The 22,483-nt window shown below is 34.3% G+C and overlaps 5 protein-coding genes across 5 annotated transcripts in view; 2 read left to right on the top strand and 3 right to left on the bottom strand.

Annotated features, from left to right (window-relative positions):
- Window positions 1-10,167, top strand: part of shot (dystonin-like protein short stop) — a 151,978-nt gene extending 141,811 nt beyond the window's left edge. Inside the window, exons 100-108 of the mRNA XM_013314165.1 lie at window positions 322-439; window positions 5,013-5,149; window positions 6,325-6,482; window positions 6,566-6,672; window positions 6,747-6,909; window positions 7,022-7,090; window positions 7,586-7,945; window positions 8,699-8,791; window positions 8,939-10,167. Coding sequence (XP_013169619.1) covers window positions 322-439; window positions 5,013-5,149; window positions 6,325-6,482; window positions 6,566-6,672; window positions 6,747-6,909; window positions 7,022-7,090; window positions 7,586-7,945; window positions 8,699-8,791; window positions 8,939-9,116 — 1,383 coding nt within the window. The 3' untranslated portion in view covers window positions 9,117-10,167. The remainder of the gene's footprint in view (window positions 1-321; window positions 440-5,012; window positions 5,150-6,324; window positions 6,483-6,565; window positions 6,673-6,746; window positions 6,910-7,021; window positions 7,091-7,585; window positions 7,946-8,698; window positions 8,792-8,938) is intronic.
- wls (Wnt ligand secretion mediator) lies at window positions 1,476-4,374 on the bottom strand. The gene has a single exon (XM_013313820.1). It carries the CDS (start codon window positions 3,538-3,540, stop codon window positions 1,906-1,908), a length of 1,635 nt encoding a protein of 544 aa, XP_013169274.1. The 5' UTR covers window positions 3,541-4,374; the 3' UTR covers window positions 1,476-1,905.
- Window positions 10,168-11,398: 1,231 nt separating the features above from the next.
- On the top strand, window positions 11,399-13,103 carry LOC106113476 (26S proteasome non-ATPase regulatory subunit 9). Its single transcript, XM_013306274.1, has 3 exons — window positions 11,399-11,722; window positions 12,492-12,715; window positions 12,787-13,103. The coding sequence occupies exons 1-3, from the start codon at window positions 11,512-11,514 to the stop codon at window positions 13,006-13,008; spliced, it is 657 nt and encodes a 218-aa protein (XP_013161728.1). The 5' UTR covers window positions 11,399-11,511; the 3' UTR covers window positions 13,009-13,103.
- LOC106113468 (dual specificity protein phosphatase 23) lies at window positions 13,098-15,107 on the bottom strand. The gene is made up of 4 exons (XM_013306262.1): window positions 14,730-15,107; window positions 14,123-14,527; window positions 13,636-13,759; window positions 13,098-13,408 (listed from the first exon to the last, which is right to left on the bottom strand). The coding sequence occupies exons 2-4, from the start codon at window positions 14,519-14,521 to the stop codon at window positions 13,119-13,121; spliced, it is 813 nt and encodes a 270-aa protein (XP_013161716.1). The 5' UTR covers window positions 14,522-14,527; window positions 14,730-15,107; the 3' UTR covers window positions 13,098-13,118.
- An 819-nt stretch (window positions 15,108-15,926) lies between these two features.
- On the bottom strand, window positions 15,927-17,490 carry LOC106120495 (dual specificity protein phosphatase 23-like). The gene is given in 3 exon segments (NM_001311981.1): window positions 15,927-16,177; window positions 16,369-16,492; window positions 16,982-17,490. Coding segments are annotated over 3 exon segments (684 nt in total). The 5' UTR covers window positions 17,393-17,490; the 3' UTR covers window positions 15,927-16,028.
- Window positions 17,491-22,483: the final 4,993 nt, after the last annotated feature.

The raw sequence follows: 22,483 nt of genomic DNA on the forward strand, positions 1-22,483 counted from the left end.
TACAATTAAAAAAAATAAAAAAAAAACATCTTAAATCGTTATATGGTCATTTATTCAATTTTTAAGGTATCAGTCAAATTGGTTCATATAACTTCTTTATTAAGTTACTTAAGAATTTCTTTATTAATTCGTGTTTTTTCTACTTATATGAAAGTAACCTTGTATTGGAATTTCTATAAATTTTGTGTAAAATCCCTACAATTGAGGTCTTCGTATATCTTAACGGTTAACGCGCGGGTTACACAGAACACAATTATGTGTTGTGGCCTAAATAAGGATACGGCCCATATAAAATGGTGACCATATGATGGTGTTTAACAGTTCGGTGACTCACAAAAGCTCCGTCTGGTACGAATCTTACGTTCCACTGTGATGGTCCGCGTCGGAGGCGGCTGGGTCGCCCTCGATGAATTCCTAGTCAAGAATGACCCTTGCAGAGGTATGTCTTATGCATATTTTATTAACTCTATGGTTATAGAGGAAGGAAAAGGAGCTGGCAACATAGAATTACCTATTTGTTTTTGGGCTATATCTAAAATTTATAGATATTAAGGACAATCTACTTAATTGGAGCAATTTTTTTTATTTTCTTAGATTTCTAGAATATAATCTCTAGGCCTAATGCTCTAAAAACTGCGATAGAGCTCGATCAGACCAGAATTCATATTTAAAACAAGCAATTTTGGTCAATTTAATTAATTTTTTAATCACATTTAAAAAAATCCTAAATCTAATTTCTTATTAAAAATGAAAACAATAGCAGTAAACTTAGAAAATATAAAAATGTTGCCATCTTCAGTTCCTTCTGTACTCATGATTGTCTATTGGTGAATTAAGTCTTGTCTTGTGTATGAGGAAAAATGAAAAAAAAAATAACTAGAAAATTTTGCGAGTTCTCATGATCAAATGAAAATAATGTTATTTATTAGTGAATATTAGAAATAGTAATTTAAAATATTTTTTTGTATTGCCTATTTAAAATTAATAGATACATGAAAAAAATTAAAAAGTTTACTCAAAATTGGACCATTCAATTTTCCTCATTAAAATCTCTTAAGAACTAATGAAAAAAAATACTTGTTTACAAAATTGATTATTTGAAATATATAAATTTACATATTTAAACCTGTAATTAAAAAAAAGTCTACTTTGAAACATATAAATTAAATAAAAATTGATATTTACAGGTTTAAATAAATAATGCCAAACTACAAAATATTTTAACAAAAATAATTAATAAAATCTAGTTAAAAATATATGGTCGTAATTTAAAATTTGTAGTTTGGCTCAATATTATGATTTTCTGAGTATGAAAAATTATTTTTTTCACATTCAGAATTAAAAAATGATTCAAAGTGTCAATCAAAATTCGTTCCGTGTTCATGTGTTAACACCCTAACAAGGGACTTAATCGCAGGTACTGACGGGGGATAAATTCATGTTTGAATGCTTGTGTTATAACAAAAATAACCATAAAGTTTTTAACTTTTAATCACTACAGATTACATAGGTAAACACTAATACAAAAACTGGCAACATCTAATACTTAAATCTAAAAAAATACTGTTGAAAATGCAATTTTTTCGTTTGATTTTATCACAGAAGTTGTTAAGTCGAAACACAAAAAGGTTACAATTGTAATTTTCAAAAGCTTTGACTTACAATAGTCATTTGGCGTATTTAAGTTACGAATTAAGATTAATAAAGAAAAAAGTCTAGTTACTATTCTAGTACAAAATGAGATTCATAAAATTATTTCTAACGCTACATATTAGTTCTTGAATAAACAACTACAAGCCTTAATATATAAGATTAAATATGGAATTACAAAAATATTAAGAAACCTTAAATAATACTGGTATTGCTTAAAAAAGGCAAGAAAAGCCACATACTGAAGTTATAAATTCAATCGACAGTTGTCTTCCTAATGAAAGATGTAAGCGATGAAATTTCACTGTTGCGTTCGCTCGGTAAGGGACTAAACTCGATCTCCTCGCTCAGATTCTGAGTATCAGTTGTGTTCTCATTAACTGGCCAACGTTTATGACTTGGTGCATACAGTACCAACAGAGCAAATATGTAGATATTCCACATTCCGTACACTCCAGTAAAGAATGCTGAGGTATATTCGAGTTCAATGCTCTCATCCCACTTCCATTGGCCTTCCGCAACTTGTCCCAGTATAAATCCGATCACAGTTAATGCAGCGCACAGCAAAGTTGCCAACATTAAAAATTTGAAACGGTATATTATCCCTTCATAGTGCAAACGTCTGACACTACACATAGTTGGTAGAGATTGGCGTTTCTGTGATATATTGATAAAAACTTGCCAAACCAAATAGCATAAGAATAAAAAGTACACTCCAGTAGATATGCCGGCCAGTATTATAAATGTCAACGCCAGATTTGTACCGATATCAGTCACCCAGATGGAGTAGAATGGATTCCTTAGCTGAACACCTCTCTCGCACATGTCAAATATAAACAATGAGATACAACCCATTGCAACTGCGCTCAAATGTCTCCAATACTGTTGTAAAGAGCTTTGCGCAGACGTATTTTGTATTAACATGTGCTCGCCAGCAAAAATTAGCCAGAATGAAAATAATGTCGCATAAAAAACTCCTTGCTTTATGTCTCCTAAAAGTAACATAAATGGAAGATCAAAGTGGAGTGTTAAATATTCAAATGGCATGTTGAGAAAGCACAATGCTATACCAAGACATAAAAGCATTTTTTCTAATAAAACAGGCTTTCTTTGTAACATATGTATGCGATTCCAAAACCAGGCTAATATGCCGATGATACAAGGGAAGAAAATAGTTTTTAATGACAACCATACTTTAGTAAAACCTCCATTTTGATTGATAACAGTGAGCCATAGATCTTGTATATGCCCTATGTTGGTATTCATGGTGGGCGAATCCACTGGTAGTCGAATATTCAGTAGATAAAAGTCATGGTACAATGAACCTAGTTCAAACAGTGGAATAGCTGAACAATTGTATAAATATTCTTCAGTTTTCAAATCAATGTCGCAGTCCAAATGACGTTTTTCCACCGATTGCGTGTAAAGTTTCCATGCGTCGTCTGTATCGCCTTTGTTTTTGTACGCGAGCCGCGCATCGATCGTAATAGTACTTCTAGGCTTCACTTCCATTTGCGAATGGTACTTCAAATCGACTTGTAGGACGCCGATTAAATTCTGTTGCCATCTGGAGAAATCTAAAGTTCTGCTATCGCGAGGCACCGGCATTTGGAATGCGAAAACAACATCCGTCTCAGACAAGTCTTGATGCATGTCGCCGAGATCGACCGTCTTACACGAACCTTTGCCGCGATTGTAAAACCATGTTTTCGTATCGTTTTTCATCGTAGTCGTGTCCTTGCAAACTGTACCAAGAATATTCTGGACATTAGCAGGCGTGGGAGCGATTAAACCTCCGATGAGAAAACACGTAACTTGACATAACAAAAGAAACGTGACTAATACAGCAAGTTTTCGACCGCTTAGATTTTCTATTATAGTCCCCGTCATTTTGAGGTACACTTTTCGCGTATTTTATTGAAATGTATCACTATTTTAAAACATTAAACCGGTTTCCATTATCGTCTACCTTAAAAATGTCGACCGACCGAACCGACGCGGCTGATAAATTGACGCGATGTTTTTGACATGCGCGAGCAGAGATGTTGCCAGTAAAATACGTAACGCTATATCCAACTAGCGGTAAGCTTTTAACGACGCTATAACTTTTCGTTTCTTTCGTTTTTAATATTCACGAATTTTAATTTAATTAATAAATGAAAAAGAATGCGGATCCATATAAATATCACGGTAGTATTTCATGGCTACTTCACAATTATCACGAAACATTTGTAAAAGTTTAAGCGCTAATAGCAACAGAGTGCAGCTAATTACAAAGTAAGCATCAAAATTTTTCTCGACAAATTTGACGTCGCTACTAATTTACTAATTCGTATTCGCTTGACCCAATCCCATTCCTAATTCCATTATTTTTATTTTGGTTCATATTTTCTATTGATTTAATTCCTTCCTTAACAATCCTTAAATGAGTAGTATCGTTAGTGCTACCGCTACCTGACCCGAGTAAGCCGGAGCAGCATGAAGCTTGTTGTCCGCTCGGTAAGACTACATGACGTGTTTCTAGAACCTTCCTTTAAAGTTCTTAGTAAATGATGTTCTTTAATAATCAATTCAAAATTGTTTATTTAAAGGTCGGTTCAAATACGATCCGTAGTACCATGGTGTGGCCTAAATATAATTTTGCAATGTTTTAACAATTTGCTACATTTATTTTTCTTAAATGTACAATATGTGCGTATGTAGCAATTAAAATAAGCTAGTAAAGCACGTAAATATTTGCAATTAATTAATATTTGGATTTAATTTTTTTTTTTTTGGTATCAATAACTTTTTTAATATTTTTTTTATTGCTTTTTTAATAATTATAGCATGAAAATGGTATTTGGTTGCATTTAGCATTTTTGTATTAATTATTTATAAAGTAGATACTTAATTTATAAAATAAAACAAGTGCAAGTTATTTACTATCATGTAAATATTCATAACGTACATAAAGAAAGTAAATAAACATCGTAATATGATAAAATCAATATGAATACCTTGAATTTCTTAACAAATTATTAATTTATATTTAAAAGATCTTGCTCTTGGTTTGTTATATTTGCTATAATCGGTGAAAGAGTGAACTAATGGTATTTTATAATTCCTATTCCTAACTGCACATTGTTATATAAAAATCCGATTTTTTTTATGTGTTATGTTGTTTTGTTTGACTTTTTCTGATTTTGTTTGTTATTTTTTTCCCTCCCCTTTTACCTTACTACCATTGCACGAATCCTTGTTTTTTACACTGTTGTGTTTTTTTTTTACTATCCCTTTACCGAATGGTTTTCGTTGTGTCCGTGCCCATCCCCGTCCTTACCCTGTTTGCATCCCACGCACTGGACGCCGCCCGCATGCAGCTAAGGGACGCACGAACATCGAACTGCGAGAACAGTTCATTTTGGCGGATGGCGTGTCTCAGAGCATGGCAGCGTTCCGCCCGCGTACGCCCCGCTCTAACACAAACACGCCACCCTCCACGGGACCCATCACCAAGGTAAGTAGCTAACGATTGCTACGACTATTTATTAAGTTTCCTTTCTACAGGTTAGAAAATAGCTGTAATTTCGCACAAAACATTTTGCACAGTAGTTGAATAGAGGGAGCAATCGGTTTGGGATTTATTTTGTTTTTGCTTTATTTTGTTGCCCTTTGTACATGGATTTCCACATCCATTTGCAAGAGGCACCTCCGTGCAGCGCAGCATGTGTTCAGCTGGTAGCGTTTGGTCGTATTGCATTGGTGTGCTCAAGGCTATATTGCAGCTCGTGTAGTGTTTGGTGTTGTTTGTTAGTGTACCTATTCATTGGAAACACCGCATTGGAGAGGTGGCACGGCAACGCCTATGGACTACACGGTAAATATCTCGTTTGTCCTTCCCACTCGTCCCTTCATATCCTTTTCACCAAATGATTCGCGTTCGTGAAGCGTGTTAAATAATCGGCACCCCGTCGTAACATCGTAAACTGCGCGTTGCGTTTAAACGATTGGCACTATGAAAGTATTTCTACTGTATGGGTGTTTCCCTTGGTATCCTTAATGAAAGTCCCGGTTTTGTATTGGTGCGTTTAGCTGAAGAATTTATGGAGCAGCTGAGGCCTATTTTTGAAGCTCTAAGGCAACGTGAAGAGCTTCCGTGTTCGTACCCGCTGCACGTGGGCTCGACGCATGGCACAAAGCAAGCTTTTATTTATCAACACTCAAGATCGCAAGGTTCCACGACGCCGGGCTCGCACCACTATACTCATCACCACGGATACCAGCCTTCTCCTGGATATTGGGTAACGCTACTTAGGCAGTGTGAAAGTGCCGCGATTGTTGCACCTCTTTCAATTTTCAGTTTTGTTATTCGATTCTCGTTTTTTGTTTGATAATGTGAATTGTTGTCACTGTGTTAGAAATCGTTATTCAGTTTGGTGAATAAATTATTCTAGTTCCGCATGCATGATGTAAATTAGTATTTGAAGAAATCACACAAATAATCACCGATATTTAGTGTAAACATACAAAATTGCTTATAGAATTCGCAGAAATCTATTGGAAGTGAACACAAGTTAAAGTAAATTTTATTGCTCAGTCAAACTTTAAATCTTTAACCAAGTTTAAGAAAATTCTCATTTTTTTAATTTTTACCACGTTTTTGGGACTCTAATTAAGAATGAATACGTATAGGTGAGGGAGCGCACAGTCCGCTCCGTGCCGATGTCTGGTACGGGGGCTACGGGCCGCGCCTCACGCTCCTCGCTCAGTGCCGGCACGCCGGACTCTCTCAGCGACAACGAGACTGCGGGTGGACTCACCAATAGATATAGGAAGCCTAGTGTGCCCAGGTAAAACCTTATGACTTGTCACACTACTCTGAAAAATAAATATTTCAAGCTTTTTTTTACTAATTTGGTATGCTTTTTTTTAGGTCAACATTAACTCCTGGAGGATCAAGACCAGGTTCCAGGCCAGGATCAAGGGCAGGATCTAAACCACCATCTAGGCACGGGTCAAATCTTTCCTTAGATAGTACCGGTATGTCATACTTTGAAAAAAATCCTTGTTTTATCAAGTGATGCTTATATTTATAATACAACAATCTTTTTTAGACGAAGTGTTGACGCCATCTCGCATTCCGATGCGTAAAGTGACAAACACGAGGGCATCGATAGCTCGAGCAGCGGCCACTGCCAGCAAGCTTGGTGCGACAACACCCAACGGAGGCTCGCGACCCAGGACACCCACTGGACTTCTTACACCGGCTAGTGGAAGGTACGTTTCACTATCAAATATTAGTACAAACTGATTAAGGAATTGGAGAAATTTAGATTTAAATTTTAATTAGACTATAATTTATAATTGCAATTCGCCCATGACGGGACAGGTTTACAAGTGGAGGGATATACCGCACTTCCAGCATACCGACACTGTCCCCGGTGCCAGCGCTCGTGAGGTACACAATCATTGGAGTTTGCTCGTGCCTTCTTTGTTAAAGGGTTTTGTAGTGATCGCAATTAGTTACTTCAATACTGTTATACTAAATCTGGTTAATAACTTTATACCATTTTGTAAGATTAGAAATTTCAAATTGCGATCAACACTGTGGGATACACCGAGTTGAAGTGGCACGTTTTGCTTATGGGGTATATCTATGTAGTGACGTCAATAGCAACGTATGTCATCGCAGGGACTTGCTGGATGCTGTTACCGTTGGAAATCTATAAATATATAAAGTCTGGTGGTGGGGTTTGATTTTTGTACGTTGTATCGTCTTAGCAGAGACAAAGCACGTTGAAGTAGTTCAAGGAACATAACAGCTTTATCGTTTCAAGCCTGTTGACTAATATAACAAATTATATTAATACGATAAGGTTTTCAGTATTTATGATATTAAATAATTGTATTTTTCCTTCCCGCATGCAATACCAAAATGGATTAAAAAAAACAGTTCGACACATTCCCAGCCATCTTCCGTGGCGTCTGAACATCCCAAATCTTTATCACACAATCATCCAGCATTCCAAACCCAAGGTTCCACCAAGATTCCAGTTTATATCGGTCATCGATCTCAAAGGTCTCCATCCGTCGACCGAAGTTTAAAAATTTCACGCAAATCTCACTCTAGAGATATATCTCAAGAACCCAGTCCCACTTCCTATGATCCTTCACGGAAATCCGACCCGAGGAGTCCAGAAGATGATTCCTCGCTATTCAGCATATCGGGAATGACGAGCGACAATGAATGCGAAAGTAACATGAGCGAGTCGAGTGGCGAAGCACCAAAGCCAACTCAGCGCGACGGCAAAGGGTACATACCTATACAATGTTAGCTATGGTTTTGCCCGATTGTTTTTATTGATGCTGTTTGAAGTTTGATTCTTTTGGTTGTATTCACGGCATCGCCTTTTCATTGTTAGATAAATCTCGCCACATTTTAAAATCTCTCGCGAATGCTCCTCGGCTATCATTTGCTTGTTATTTTCATTTAATACACAGTTTACGTCTAAAAACACATTCACTCCACCCAACATTAGGAACCTTCATACATTTTTATGCTACTTGAATGTTGCCATAATAAAAAAATATATATTTACCAATAACTAACAATTTACCTTCTATATAGCTTTGTTTGTGCACTTTAGTCAATGCTTTCCCTAACACAAAGACAATACGCTATATGTGATATGTTTTGAACGATTCTATGATATTTCACATCGTTAAAAGCGAATAATTAAAGAGGCTTACTTAAATGTCCAGTCACAATATCTCATTTCTTCGCTTTTTTATTATATTGTTGTCTTTCTCTGTCTATATTGCTGTCTCACGTGCACTGTATGTTGTTTGTGTTGTATTTGATAAGTTACATTTTTATAAAGCTTTTTTTTAAATCAATTTATCAATATTTTACCTTTACTGAGAAAATCTAAAAATCGAATAAATCTATTTTTTCGCGTTAATTTCCAAAGACAGTAGCACGTGGGGCCGCAAATATATATTAAATAAATAATATATACTACGTTACTAAATTTCTATACGTGTATGCACACTAACATCGTCGTAGGAGCGGCTCGTTTGCCTTCGCCGAGGGACAAACGCCCGGCCGAAGTCGCATACCGATTCTAAAGGACCAGCACACTAACAGTAACCTTACTAGGTAATTCTTTCCTATCCTTTCTTTTACTTGTAGATGACAGTTTTTGGTGATTTTTTTTCATGTTTAGGTAAAATATTGAATGGGTTACTTTGGGATGCATGTTAATTTTGTGATGTCATGAGTACAGTTGTGATATTGATCGTATAGGCAAAGGACGCCATCGGGCAGCAGTACGCCAGTGCGGCCCGGGCAGCAGACCGCGACAACGCGACTACTCAGAAAGAAGTCAGACGCGTCAGATAGCGGAGCTCCTACTACGCCTCTGACACGACGCGGGACTCCGGCGAATCGAACTACGGAAAAACGCGAACCATTCCGACTATAAACGAATTTTTATTCGATTAATCGATAAAATTGAGAAGTCGTTTCTCGATTTTGTCGCTTATCGATATTATATTGTATTATGATAGACACTTTGATACGAAATTAATATTTTTCAAATTATTATTTGCGTTTATAAACAAATATATTAGCCAGGTATAAAATTTGCATATTAAAAAAACTAGAAAATCCACAAAAACATAATGTTAAAGTGTCTGTTTTAGTACATAATTAAGTGCCGATATGTCTATTGGATTATACTAACATTCAAATTAACCTGTTCGCGAATGAAGCCAAGCTTTTAAAATATTTGCGAATTTGGCTTTTAATTAGGATCAACGATAGTAGTGAACATAAAGTCTGCACTCGTTGCCTTGTATACTGCTTTTTCTACAAATCCGTGCAAATTACGTTTGTTTACTTATCTTTATTGCCAGTATATATTCTTATGTAGAATCCAAAACGACATATTCTTTCGTACATTGCCTTGTGAATACGTTTTTCTTATTTATTGTCGACGTTGCCATAATTGTTAGTGTATGTTAAATACGTAGAGTCTCTCTGAGGACGGACGAGTGAGAGTTGAAAATAATTATTTGTATTTATTTCTTTAGGGACCATTTTGTTTACGGAATATTGACTATATTTGATCAATGGCGATGGGTTTCCTTCCCGCAGACGATGTGGTAGTTTCGCCAGACTACTGCGACGTTACAGGTTCTGAAATCGATCGTCGATGATCCTTTAAGGTGATAATAGGTGATATTGATTAATTTTTTTTTGCACAATCATGGTTCTTTTGTCGTTTTTTTTTGTGTTCAAATGAATGCTATTTAATTTGACGATTGTCATTTTAGAATATATATTATACTTTCGTATGTGATTTATTTATATTACGATTTGAGCACAATGTTTTGTATGTGAGTAGGTGATATATATTGAAGCTTGGAGATTGAGATGTGTTTGTGACTGTCGCCAGAGTCACGGGCACACCGACATCTTCTCGCTTCTAAGAAATTCCATAGCGGACTTTAATTTTAAGTGAAATAACTAAAGTACACTTGTCGAAAAGAAAAGACATTTCCTTAATAAAGCTTAGAATACTTTTGATATATAAAATAAAGAACGCTTAAAATGTAACCTTCATTTATAAATGTTAACCAACACTCACATTTATTTGTTAATTTAATTATAAATTTGACTTTACGATTAAAATCTTATTATTATTAGTAACTATTTTAAAACTATTAATCTGGTCATTTTTATTTAAATCATTGTTGTATTTGTTGAATATAAAATCAAAGCAAATTTAACTAAGCTTGCAATATTTTTTGTATAAAATAATGATTCTTAAGAGCAACAGTTTTAAAAATCTCATTATTGATTTCTGAATAAACAAATAACAATATTACAGTGTTTGATTTCATTTCCTATCCCTTGGATTTTTCATCTCATAAGGAGGCAAACGAACAGTGGACCTTCGATGTGGAAATCTTAGCACACAAACAACAATACGACAAAAATATATCTAATCTTGAAATCACTTTTAGATTTTTTTATATCATGAGGTGGCAAACGAGCGAGCGGCCACCTGAAATCGCTGAAATAGCGAAGTGACCGTTGCCCATAGACATACGCAATTGCATATGCGTAGCCTACCTTTGATCGACGGAGGAGAGGATGCACTGAAAGCAAATATATTCCCTTTCCATGCATCCTCTCATCCGGAAAGTCCACTTCCCATCCTATAAGAAAAAGGTGGGAAGGGAAATTAGGCCTCCGGGACGCACACTCATCAGACGAAACACGGAATAGCTTCCACTTGAGGCGTGTCTTCTGTGTGGTCGTGGTATTTCACCGGGCAAAACGGGCCAACTCGTGCGAAGATGTTAAAGCGGGCTCTGCCACTGTTAAAGATTTAGATGAATAATTTCGATACAGAGATTTTCGAATAACAAGTGGGATGAACCTTCAGCATTGTAAACCATGTCGGATATAGTAATTCTGGGTATTATTCGCTTCAACCTTTGGCGGTTCAAGGTTAGTTATGCAGCGCGCCGCCTGCATTCCTTTATGCTTGCAACAACTAAAATTGTGTTTTACTCAACGACTCACGCGAAGATCCCGGCCCCAAAATGTCTGATTTCCCCTATAGTCTTTTAAAGTTATAATAAAAGCTGTTACGAAATAACGGTTACTTTAAGATTACTGCTAAAAGAAACTTTTTCCGTTATTTTTTAGTGTGGCAACTTTCAAGTTTTCGTGACAAGTAAAAAAGCATTTTAGGCATTTGACAGTGACAATTCAAAAACAAATTAAGACGAAAACAATATTTTCTTTGCACCTATATATTTGTTTTGTACAAAATTTTTATAAAAAGCTAGAAAGGAACTTACAAAATGGTTGGCATTAATATGGATGGCCCATCACGAGAACGAGTAATGAAACTTATTGAAGAGAAAGATAGGATTGAAAGAGAAATTCAGGAACAATCAGATATCCTTGCAACGAATAATGTTGGTATGCACGATTCTCTGGTGGATAGTGATGGATATCCGCGTAACGACATTGATGTGTACAAAGTTAGGCACGCCAGACATCAAATTATATGTAAGTCTAAACTGCAAATGACTAAGCAACTTTTGTGCCTAGTTCATATTCTGTTTATTTGTAGTAGCATCATTAACCAGTAGGTTTGGACTTTAGTCAAACTAATACTAATATAGTGATGTTGAACAGTGGTAGAGCCTACGATAATAGTAACTGTTGGTTGCACAAATGAGTTGGCTTGACAGTGAAATACCACAACCACATTGAAGACATGTGAAATGTAATCAATTCTGCCTGTCATGTGATGCATGTTTGTGACAGAGGCCTAATTTTTTTTATAAGAGAAGGGGGCAAACGAGCGGCGGGAACACCAAGGTGATCAACAACATCCATGGATATCTGCAACACCAGAAGAACTCCAGATGCGTTGCTGGCCTTTAAGGAAATAATGGGAGGGATATGAGTATTGGCGGAACATGGAATGCTATGGGAAATATTCTTGTTCTGTGTGGGCTTTCCTCTGTTGATTAAAAGTAGGCAACACACCAACAATTGCTGATGTCTATGGGCAGTGGTTTCTTCGCTATTCCTGTAAATTTGGGTGGTTGCTTGATCATTTCGTACCTTGTAATGAAAATAAAAAATTGTCAAAAAGAATGAAAGAAATGACAATATGTATTACAAGGGTAGTATGTATAAGAATTCTAGGGCTAGGATAAAATATGGTAGTAATTTTTACAGATCTTGTTTATTTTAAATAAAACTCATTGTATTTATTATGAAAATATATTACGGTGCTCTCCTATTTATTAAGAGATTATAATTTTAGGCTTACAAAATGATCACAAGGCAATCATGAAGAGGATAGAAGAGGGTCTTTATGAAGTGCACTCTGAGTTCCGCGGCTCAAGTAACACTGGTACATCGCAGCAAGCTACATCTGCTACATATACTAATGGACATGCTATAAACAATATTAACAGAACTGTGACTGAAGATCGGTGTTTCGCTATTGTTGGATTTGTCCATGATGGCTCTCCTGCAGATCTTGCGGTAAGTATTTACTGAATTAGGACTTTGAAAATGTCTTTTTAAGTTATAAAATATATTATTTTATGTTTCAGGGTTTATTACAAAATGACAAAATCCTTCAGTTTGGATCTATCAATCATAGTAACTTCTCCGATGTAACACAAGTGCACCAGATTGTATCACATTCTGTGGGTCAGAGGATAGAGGTCAGGGTCAAGAGGGATCAGAATGTCATATCCCTATCAGTGGTTCCAAGACCTTGGACGCACCCAGGTCTTCTCGGCTGCCAGATTAGACGGTATACAGAGTCATAAGGAATACAATGGAGACTTTCATTCATGTACAATGCAGTTTGTTTCTTGTTATATTTAAGTTGAAAAGTTAATTAAAAGTAAATGTAATAACAAAGATTTTGTTTTAAAATTTAAAAATAAATTTTATGATTAATAACCATTGCCTTTGATTTCTTCTCTTTTGAGTGCCTCTCTATAATCTCTGCTACATCTAGCTTTTCAAATGTCAATTCGGGAACATTTGTGTCAGATTGTATCTCTTCTTTTTTAATATCTTCCTCGTCTGGATATGTATATTTCATGGAACAATCAAAGTAGACCTTGTCGTCTACCAGGCGGTAGTCCGGTTTAGTTATGGTACCTCGAACGCAGTCATGATAGTGGCAGACAATTTTCTCTTGCTCATAAGTTTCACATGAACCTAAAATACATAATTCAAAAGTTTTTATTACTTCTATACTATGTCATTTTAAAAAGTAGTCTGAAATCATAGTTTTCCTCTCCTAGTTCTTAATAGACAATTATGTATTACTACTTTAGTACATTTTGGCGCTTGGAATTCGCGAAAGTCGCTGCGCAAAATACAATTTTAGGTAAGGGGCGAAGCGCGAAGTACCTTATGTTGCAAAAAACACGGATAATACTTACCAGGTCTTTGTACACGTACAGTAAGTACAGCGCGCTCTGGGGCCATGTTTTTAAAGTGCACGAGGTAGCAAGCCAGCATTGTCCCCGTACGCCCCCGGCCATGACGACAATGTATACCAATAACCTACAATACACTCTTTAATAACTTATTGTGTAAAGTAAACTTATACCTAATTTACGTGCCACTAACAAATATGGACTTATCGACATGACAGATTTTTGTGAGTTTTTATTTCGAACTTTCATCATTGGCGGTAAACAGAAAAATATTTTTAGCGCAAAAAGTAAACTCCTCATAACTCTAAAGATGAAATAATTTTCACATTTATAAACTAATAAAGAGTGATTTTAGATATAATCAATAAATAAATGCGTAAATAAATGAATTCTCTCTATTATTTGTTTGTTTATAATATTCCGACAATTGCATTTTTGCTCGTTACCGTTACGGAGATTTGAGTAAAAATAGATTACAGTATTTTCTTACCTCTCCATTAATTTCTGCTCTTTCACAAATTTCAATAAATTTAATAATTTGCTTTAAAGTAGGCGTTCCAAACTCTTTGATACCGATCTCCGTCCATTTCAATTTTCTGTCAAAATCGTAAATTGGCGGCAACTTTTCTGGTGACAGAGTAATCAAATGATTGATGCCAGAGTCAACTAGGTAATTTAAATTCTCTATGGTTTGCGGCCAGCCCATGGCTGCAACTTTTCCCTTCACAAACCATGAAAAATTATAAGGTGGATACGATTCACGCTCTTTCTTCTCTTCTGCGGGTTTTAGTTCTCTTATTTCTTCTGTCTCTTCTTTAACAGCTGTATCAGCATATTTGTAAAATAGTTTGGCAAGTTTTACATTCGTCCTTTTTGGTACGGTGCCCATCGTAACCTTTGTTGAATAGAATAAAGGAAATTAATGAAAATGGCCGATCTAATAAGAAAAGAATTAAAACGGATAATAATAAATATAAGCAGTGTCTTAGAATTTCAAAACGTATTCTATGTATAATTAAAAACATTCTTTTTTATTTAACATATAATTATAACTATGCAGCGTTATACCGAGAAATAAAATTCAGTTTCAAACCTACCTCAAAAATTGTTAATCCACCACTACAAAGTAATAAATTAATTCAGAGCACAAAAAATTGTCTAACGCGATTTGATGTGAAAATAAACAGAAAACCATAGACAAGCTAAAAACACAGGCGCGAAATTAATGGCGTTATTTTCGTTGCAACCTAGGTCGCCATCTCGCCGTTGACGTCACGCAGTAATCTGGAACTCTGCCAGGAGCCAGGAGTATTGGCAGAGGCAATTGGCATCGACAGATTTGTGTCACATGCTTTCACATGTGTAGTGTCAAGTACATTGTGCTGATTGAGGTGTAATTGTTGCTTATTATTTCACTTTCAACTAATCCTTAATTTATCATCCGTATTCACTTATTTATAGAACTATTTCTTAATACAAAACATTTCATGTATATAAAATAAAAATTTGTACGAAATATATTAAAAATAGAGCACCATTGGCTGCGTAATCCCATGACTCAAGCAATCAGTGGTCAGGGCTGCAGAGACAGAAATCTTCTCACGATGCGCGCGTTTTCTAGGATCCAACTGTTTAGCGAGAGCTTCTTGATATGTTGGTCGAAGTTCTTTGCTATTAGTCCATTCACCGATACGACTATCGGAACAATGGTAGTCGATTTCATACGTCACATTAATTTCACTTATTATAACAAGTTTTGTTACCTCGATGAATTAACTACTACATTTTGTTTTATTTTTGATTTCTACGGTTTTGGTGAAGTGGCAAGTGACATTGCGTATATGAGTACGCAAAAATAAAATAGAATTATGTAGTCTAAAATTAAACTTGAAACAGGAAGGCACAAATACGTCAACGGAGTTTAATTCAAGAAATTGTTTTTATTTATATTTTTTGTTATTTATATTTATCTCAGGAAACGGAAGATGACAATGTAGATAATATATTGTTGAGCAATCGTGTAAACTTGGCAAAGTCTCAATAAATCTTATAATTAATCACGATGCCAGCGTTTCTGTTTATAAAAGTTTTTTGTGCAATTTAAATCAGGAAATGCTCGTTAAAAAAGATTTATTTATGTTTCATCGTTTTTGTAGACTACAAACAATTGTATTTCCATCGTATGAAATAATCCTTTAGACGTCATTGGCAAGCCATTATTTAGGGTGAGTAGAATCGAATTTTATTAAGGAATTAAAGCTGTTATTGCTAGTTAATGTTAAATTGAAGTTAAGTTTTAAAAACATCGATAACTTTATTCCATCAGGTACAGTATTTTTTCAAATAGATTATAAATAAATCACAATACAGCATGATCACAGACAGATGGTGCTAGATTAGAGAATGCGCTTTGTGCTCTCTCTGGCTGCCTCAATAAACTCTTCCATCACCTCACCACTGACACCGAACCTCAATGGATTGTCTTCAGTTAGGTGCTCGAAGTATTTGTCAACCATTTCCTCTTGCTCCGGGAAATCCAAAGAGCCTGCAGAATACGTTACATGAGTGTTTATACTAGTGATCCATTGAAAATTACCACTTAAGAATCTCTGTACCAGTTAAAGTAGGGTCAAACTAGTAATAATTTAAATACTAAGAGACACCACTTAACAAAGCTGACTCCGGTAGTTAGAAGTTCAACTTAAATTGCCTGGTAAATGTTCCTGTAAAAATAACCTTGTCTCATCATCCGGATGACGTTGCACGCCTGGTCGGGCAGGAACCTGTGGAAGTGCACCAAGTAACAGGCCAGCATGACGCCGCAGCGACTGCGCCCTTGTCGGCAGTGTATGCCCATCACCTACAATCAAGTATCACATGACATTTTTACGAAAGGTTAAATATTTGGGGTTTCGTTATAATTGTCAAACCATCGAGCTTGTATTGATCAATAATTTGCCGTCATTCATTAACCATGGGTTTCTGAGACTTGGATTGAAAACATATTGTTATCTCTGTTTTGTAAAAGATAATGACAGTGATGACGATATGTAGCACAGATTTTCATCTCAGAAACCAACGGTAAGTCAAAATTAAAAAATGTTTACTTTAAGCCACTAATGTTTCCGTTGTAATTTTTACACAGATATGTTACACCTCTATAACCAAAAGATATTGATAACAGTGCCAAGATTCTAACTGAAAACTAGTAAAACTATATTACGACCGATGGCAAAGGGAATAAGCATCAAGAAAATTAATTTTGACTGAAAAGTTGATTTGACTGTTTCCACTTAATGGCCGTAACAAGTAAGACGAGGTTTTACAATCAAATTATTGTGTCACTCACCTCGCCATTTTTGTCCGCTCGTTTACAAACGTCAATGAACTTCTTTATTTGTTCTATTGTCGGTAATTCAAACTCTTCTATTGGTATCTCTGTCCACCTCAATCTGGCAATATCGTCTACGGGAGGTTTTTTCCCCGCTGTTAGTGTTACCAGATTCGTTATACCTTGATTGACGAGGAACTGCAAATTCTCTTTATTCCTTGGGAACGCCATAGCCGCCAACTTCTTAGGAATGACCCATGAAAATTTGAGAGGTGGGTACGCTTCTACTGCTATTTCTGGGAATGGATTTTCTGGTATTAAAACTGTTAGATCATTCCTTATTTCCTTTCTAGCGCCAGCTAAATGTCTATCTTCTTGTTCTGTTATATTTTCCATTCTCATATAAACTTGAAAACCATCGTCTGCCATATTGTCGAAATATTTTCCCGCGTCAACAAATGTCAAAGTGTACCTTTTTTTTCACAATATTTACGCTTTAACACTTTCGATTCTGACCATCGGGCACGGTTACCGCGTGTTGACTGACGCTACGCATCTAGGACGGGAACTTGGCACTGAAATCGTGATTCTGGAGAGGGTGTAATATTTATTTCTGGAGTCACAAACCTTGGTATAAACAATTGAAATAAACGCGAAAAAGAACTCTATTCCAACACCATAGAGTATAGATGTGTGACGTTTGTTATATTTATAATCTGTGGTCGTTTACCGCCGAAAGCGACAGGTGCATTAAAACATTGGCTTGTAATATTATAGAAGCGATTATTTTTCGCAAAGCAATCTATCTTTAGTTCATAAGATACGTACAGAATTAATCTATAAATATTCTTTATCGACATTAAATGTACACAAGTATATGTTTGACGAAAATATTGTATTTGGCACCAATTATATCTTATTTATTTTGTACTACATATAACGTGATATCTTATTAATACTATAAATGCAAATGTTTAACAGAAGAAATGTCCCAAAAAGGCTGCATGGATTTTGTAGAAATTTGGAAGAGCGAAGAACATAGCCTTGACGAACACATAGATTATTAATTTGTTTTTTTTTGTAATTCCGCACAGACGGAAGTTTTGCAAAATATTTGCCCCCCTGTATCCATAAAAAGCAACATCTTTATTTAACTTTGACAACGTACTAATAATATTACGTACACTTTTCAAATGTCATTGCCTTTGTTATGAAAATAACTTATCGTTCAACACCGGCCAAGGGATTTGAGTTCGATGTTCATTTACAAATATAGTTGTGAAAGAGTCGACGTAAATTACACATGGACTAACGTCAGACGTTATAAGTAACTAAGGAGGTCCTTAGTGTACATTTAGTATGGAAAATATCATCATCATCATCAGCTCACTATACGTCCCCACCGAGGGGCTCGGAGCGTACCCTAAGTTAAGGGTGATTAAGCCATAGTCAACCACGCTGGCCAAGTGCAGGTTGGTTGATTTCACACATATCTTTGAATTTCTTCTCAGATATGTGCAGGTTGCATCACGATGTTTTCCTTCACTGTAAGAACGTCGGATAAATGTACATATGTAAATCGGAAAATCGAAAAACACATTGGTTTCGAACCCACGACCTGCAAATTGCAAGTCAAGTGCTTGACCACTGAGCCACCGACATGGAAAATATACTAAGCGTCAAAGTCACAAACGGTACAGGAAACGTGTAACTCGTCATCTCACTTACGTAGGTTGGGCGTGCCAGTTTTCGTCCTCCAATTCAATCTATCTCTAGTCACAACAGAAAAACACCATTATTTTACCTGTATATACATCGTGCAAAATGAACATGAAAAAGAAAAATAAACACATAATATATTTACATATAAAATAAAAAATATTACTATTATTATCAATAAGAATATACTTTATTACAATGGAACACAAGAATAACTATAGAGTAAATATATAAACTATCTGAATCACCATTGATATAGCATTTCAAACATCTTGTCGGCTCAGAACATCGCGCGAGTCGCTGCAAAAAAAAATATTAAGTGTCACTGACCTCTATAAATGGACTGCCTATAAGATAGAGTATATTATGTCTGCTTTATTGTCTCGGCTTGTAGCGGTGTTGTTGATTCGAAGTAATATACATAGAATTAACTGTTACGTAACATCAATAGCAAAACTAGACAAAGTTTATTCAATCCGACGCGATTCTACTTCAGAAATGTACAGGACTGATACCTTCAATAAGTCACGTGATTGTCGCGCGTCAATACCATATAATATTGAAATTCGTTACGGAACGAATGAACTTTGTCTAGCCCCTAATTTAGTTTAAATCGGAACTAAACAAAAGTCGTTTCCAAACTGCCTATCCATTTATAGAAATAATATTTACATTCATATAGAAGACTATACCGCGCAGATGACTGAGCCGGAAACATATTTGAAATGATATTTACAAAACCAATCGGAATCCAAAAAAAAAAATCTTTTCCATAACAACAGGAACATGTAAACTCTAAGGCATCTTGTGATTTTTCATATTAAGTACATATCCGTATAAAAAAAGTGATAAAAAATACACAATAGAAATAAAGTGCTAACAATATCAACTAAGTATATAATAAAATAATACATATGAGTTCACTGCATTGCATACATATTGCCATCTCTTTCACACACTTTGAAATAAACAGAGACAGCATACACAAGCCTCACTGCAGTGAAATACATAAATTAAATCGTAATTTAAATCGAAATTGATTTTATATGCATACCCACAAATCTGGGGTTGTAAACATTTTTTGTAATAATCATTGCAAAAAAAGGCTAAGACGTTATAAAATATTTGTTTTTTTTTATCCAAAAACGATTTTTACTCATTTAAGAATACTTTCAAAAAATACTATAATATAAACTAAACAGTTTGGAATGTTTCGAATTAAATTAAAGTTTTTACTTGTTAAGATAATATTGTTGACGTACTAAGAGACTCTACATTTTTTTTAATTTATATAGAAATCTAAAAACCCATATAAATAAATTAAAATTACTGAAAGTTTAAAATTTACAATAAATTTACACATTAAAAGACATTTCATATTAATACAGTTCTGATTAAACAATTTAATATTTTTTTTATAAAATGTTATGAACCCCTGATATTTTATAATACAATGAAATAACCAGTTACAATTATATTTATATTAAAAAAGATATATTTAACATAGCTTTTTGATATGTATTCAAATAACTTACAAATTCATTAAATAGTCAAAATAAGAATATAAAAATCCTAACATGAGGGCGCTTTAATCGACAATTACGTAATTTTCTAACGTTTTTGAAGTAACTGGAACTATTTGTTACATATATTTCCGCTATATAGCGAGGTTTTTTATATTCGCGGTCAAACTTTACTCTTAAAATACTAAAATAATTAAATTAGGCTCGATAATACTTAATACCATGATCCAAATATAATAAACAGTTTTAAATATCTGATAAAACGACTTAATGTTGGTATAACCGATTTTGATTATTTACATTTTTTATCTCATTTTGTATTTCAAAAGGCACTGATGTAGGCCCCATTATTTTTTACGACTAAAAAAGTTAATATATAAATAATTAAATGCATGAAAAAACTGGGTTGGAATATTGAAATGCCTAAATATATAAAATTCTAGGCAATATTTATAAAGGAATGTAAATTTTTATCTTTCACTAATGGATGATGTTAGACCTCTTTTCCACTAGCGCTACACATATAAGCTATATGTTTCTAATGGCGCGACAACGAATTTAACAGTGGAAAAGGGATGTAAGAAGATATAAAAAACATTTTTATTCTATCGTTGATTTAACTTTAGTAGAAACATGATTGATAAATGATTTCTAATCAGCACCTTTAAAAAATTATAAAACTACTCGTGTAAAATAACGCGAAATGTGTTTGATGACGTCATAATTTCGTAGATGGCGAAGATGAAGTCGATGCAATACTTTTGTTATCGTACTCTTATCGTAATTTAGAATGCACTGCACTCTTGAAATCAAACATAAACACTGGTTTCCACTGAAAAACATATCTGTCTTGAAAATTTCAAAAAAGTTTTTCAAAAAAATTTTTTTTTTTAATTTTTTCGCCATTGGAAACGCACTGTAAATAATTCCTAAGCCTAAATATATTTGAAAAATCATTTTTTTTAAACATTAAAAACAATGCAGTTTAATACGCATAATTTTCGAGTACTTAACTATAACAATATGGATGGAATCCCTCGTACCTATAAACTAATTTATTGTCCAAATTGAAAAAAAAAAAACAATATTTTTTTTCACTAAATTAAGTCGATCTACAATTCATTTTAAATAATTTTTTTAATACTTTTAGGAATGTAATATAGGAAGTTGAAATATCAAATATAAATACTATTTAAGATTTACGAAAAATGAAAAAAAAAATTAAAAAAAAAATCGAAACTGTCCAATTTAACGAACTTTATCCCTAATATCTTTTATAATGAAATTAAGTAACAATGAAAGTGTTATGCAATAAATGAGCAGTTTTTGTCAAACATTTGTCCAACATTTGATCAAACATTGAAGACAAATATTTGTTATTGGTCCAAATATAACCAACAAATACATTTCAGCAATTTCTATATATCATTATATTATTTATGGTTTTTATGTAAAAAGAAATTCTAAAAGTACACTTTCATTGCACTCACAACATACATAATACATATTGTGTATATAACAACTATTATGTAATATATAATTGAGCCAATTACAACAGTTTTAGGCACTTTCTATTAGAAAAACTACAATACTCAGAGACATTAAATGATCACTAAAAGCCATCCTTAGTAATAATTTAACTTGTAATCGTTAAATTACTGACTCTAGTAGTTATTACTTTTTATTTTTTATTGAATTTTATTTAATGTAAATTTTATAGTATGTTCCAAATTATATTTTCATAGTAAAGAGGCGTCCATAAATTACGTGAGGTGTTTTTTTTTATTTTCTGCCCCTAGCTCCCCTCCTGGTGAGATGTCGTGAGATTTTATTCAACCCCCTACCCCATCCCCCAACGTTTCCAATAATAATCCAACGCGTTTATGTTTCTTACGTAAACGCGTTGGATTATTATTGGAAAAAGAAAAAAAAATGCTTCGTGCTTTTGATTTTTTTTTGTTTCCATCAGAAAAAAATGCGTGATATTTGTCGAGATTCTCTCCAACGTAAGATTAGATGAGATTTGACTCGACCCCCCCCCCCTTAAACAACTCACGTTATTTATGGACGCCCCCTAAACATAGTGTTCTTAAGTTTTTTTTAAAGATTATATATCTTATTTATATATCTATGTTATGTTAAAGTCAATTCACATGATGCTAGGAAAAAATCTAGAATTTTTATTTCATAATTTAATAAAAAAAAATCCCAACTATAGAAGGCACTACAGAATATTGTCTTTTTAGTTTAAAATAGGGGTCAATAATTTATATTTTCA

The sequence above is a fragment of the Papilio xuthus genome, unplaced genomic scaffold (genome assembly GCF_000836235.2).
Source record: "Papilio xuthus unplaced genomic scaffold, Pxut_1.1 DF829758.1, whole genome shotgun sequence".
NCBI lineage: Eukaryota > Metazoa > Arthropoda > Insecta > Lepidoptera > Papilionidae > Papilio > Papilio xuthus.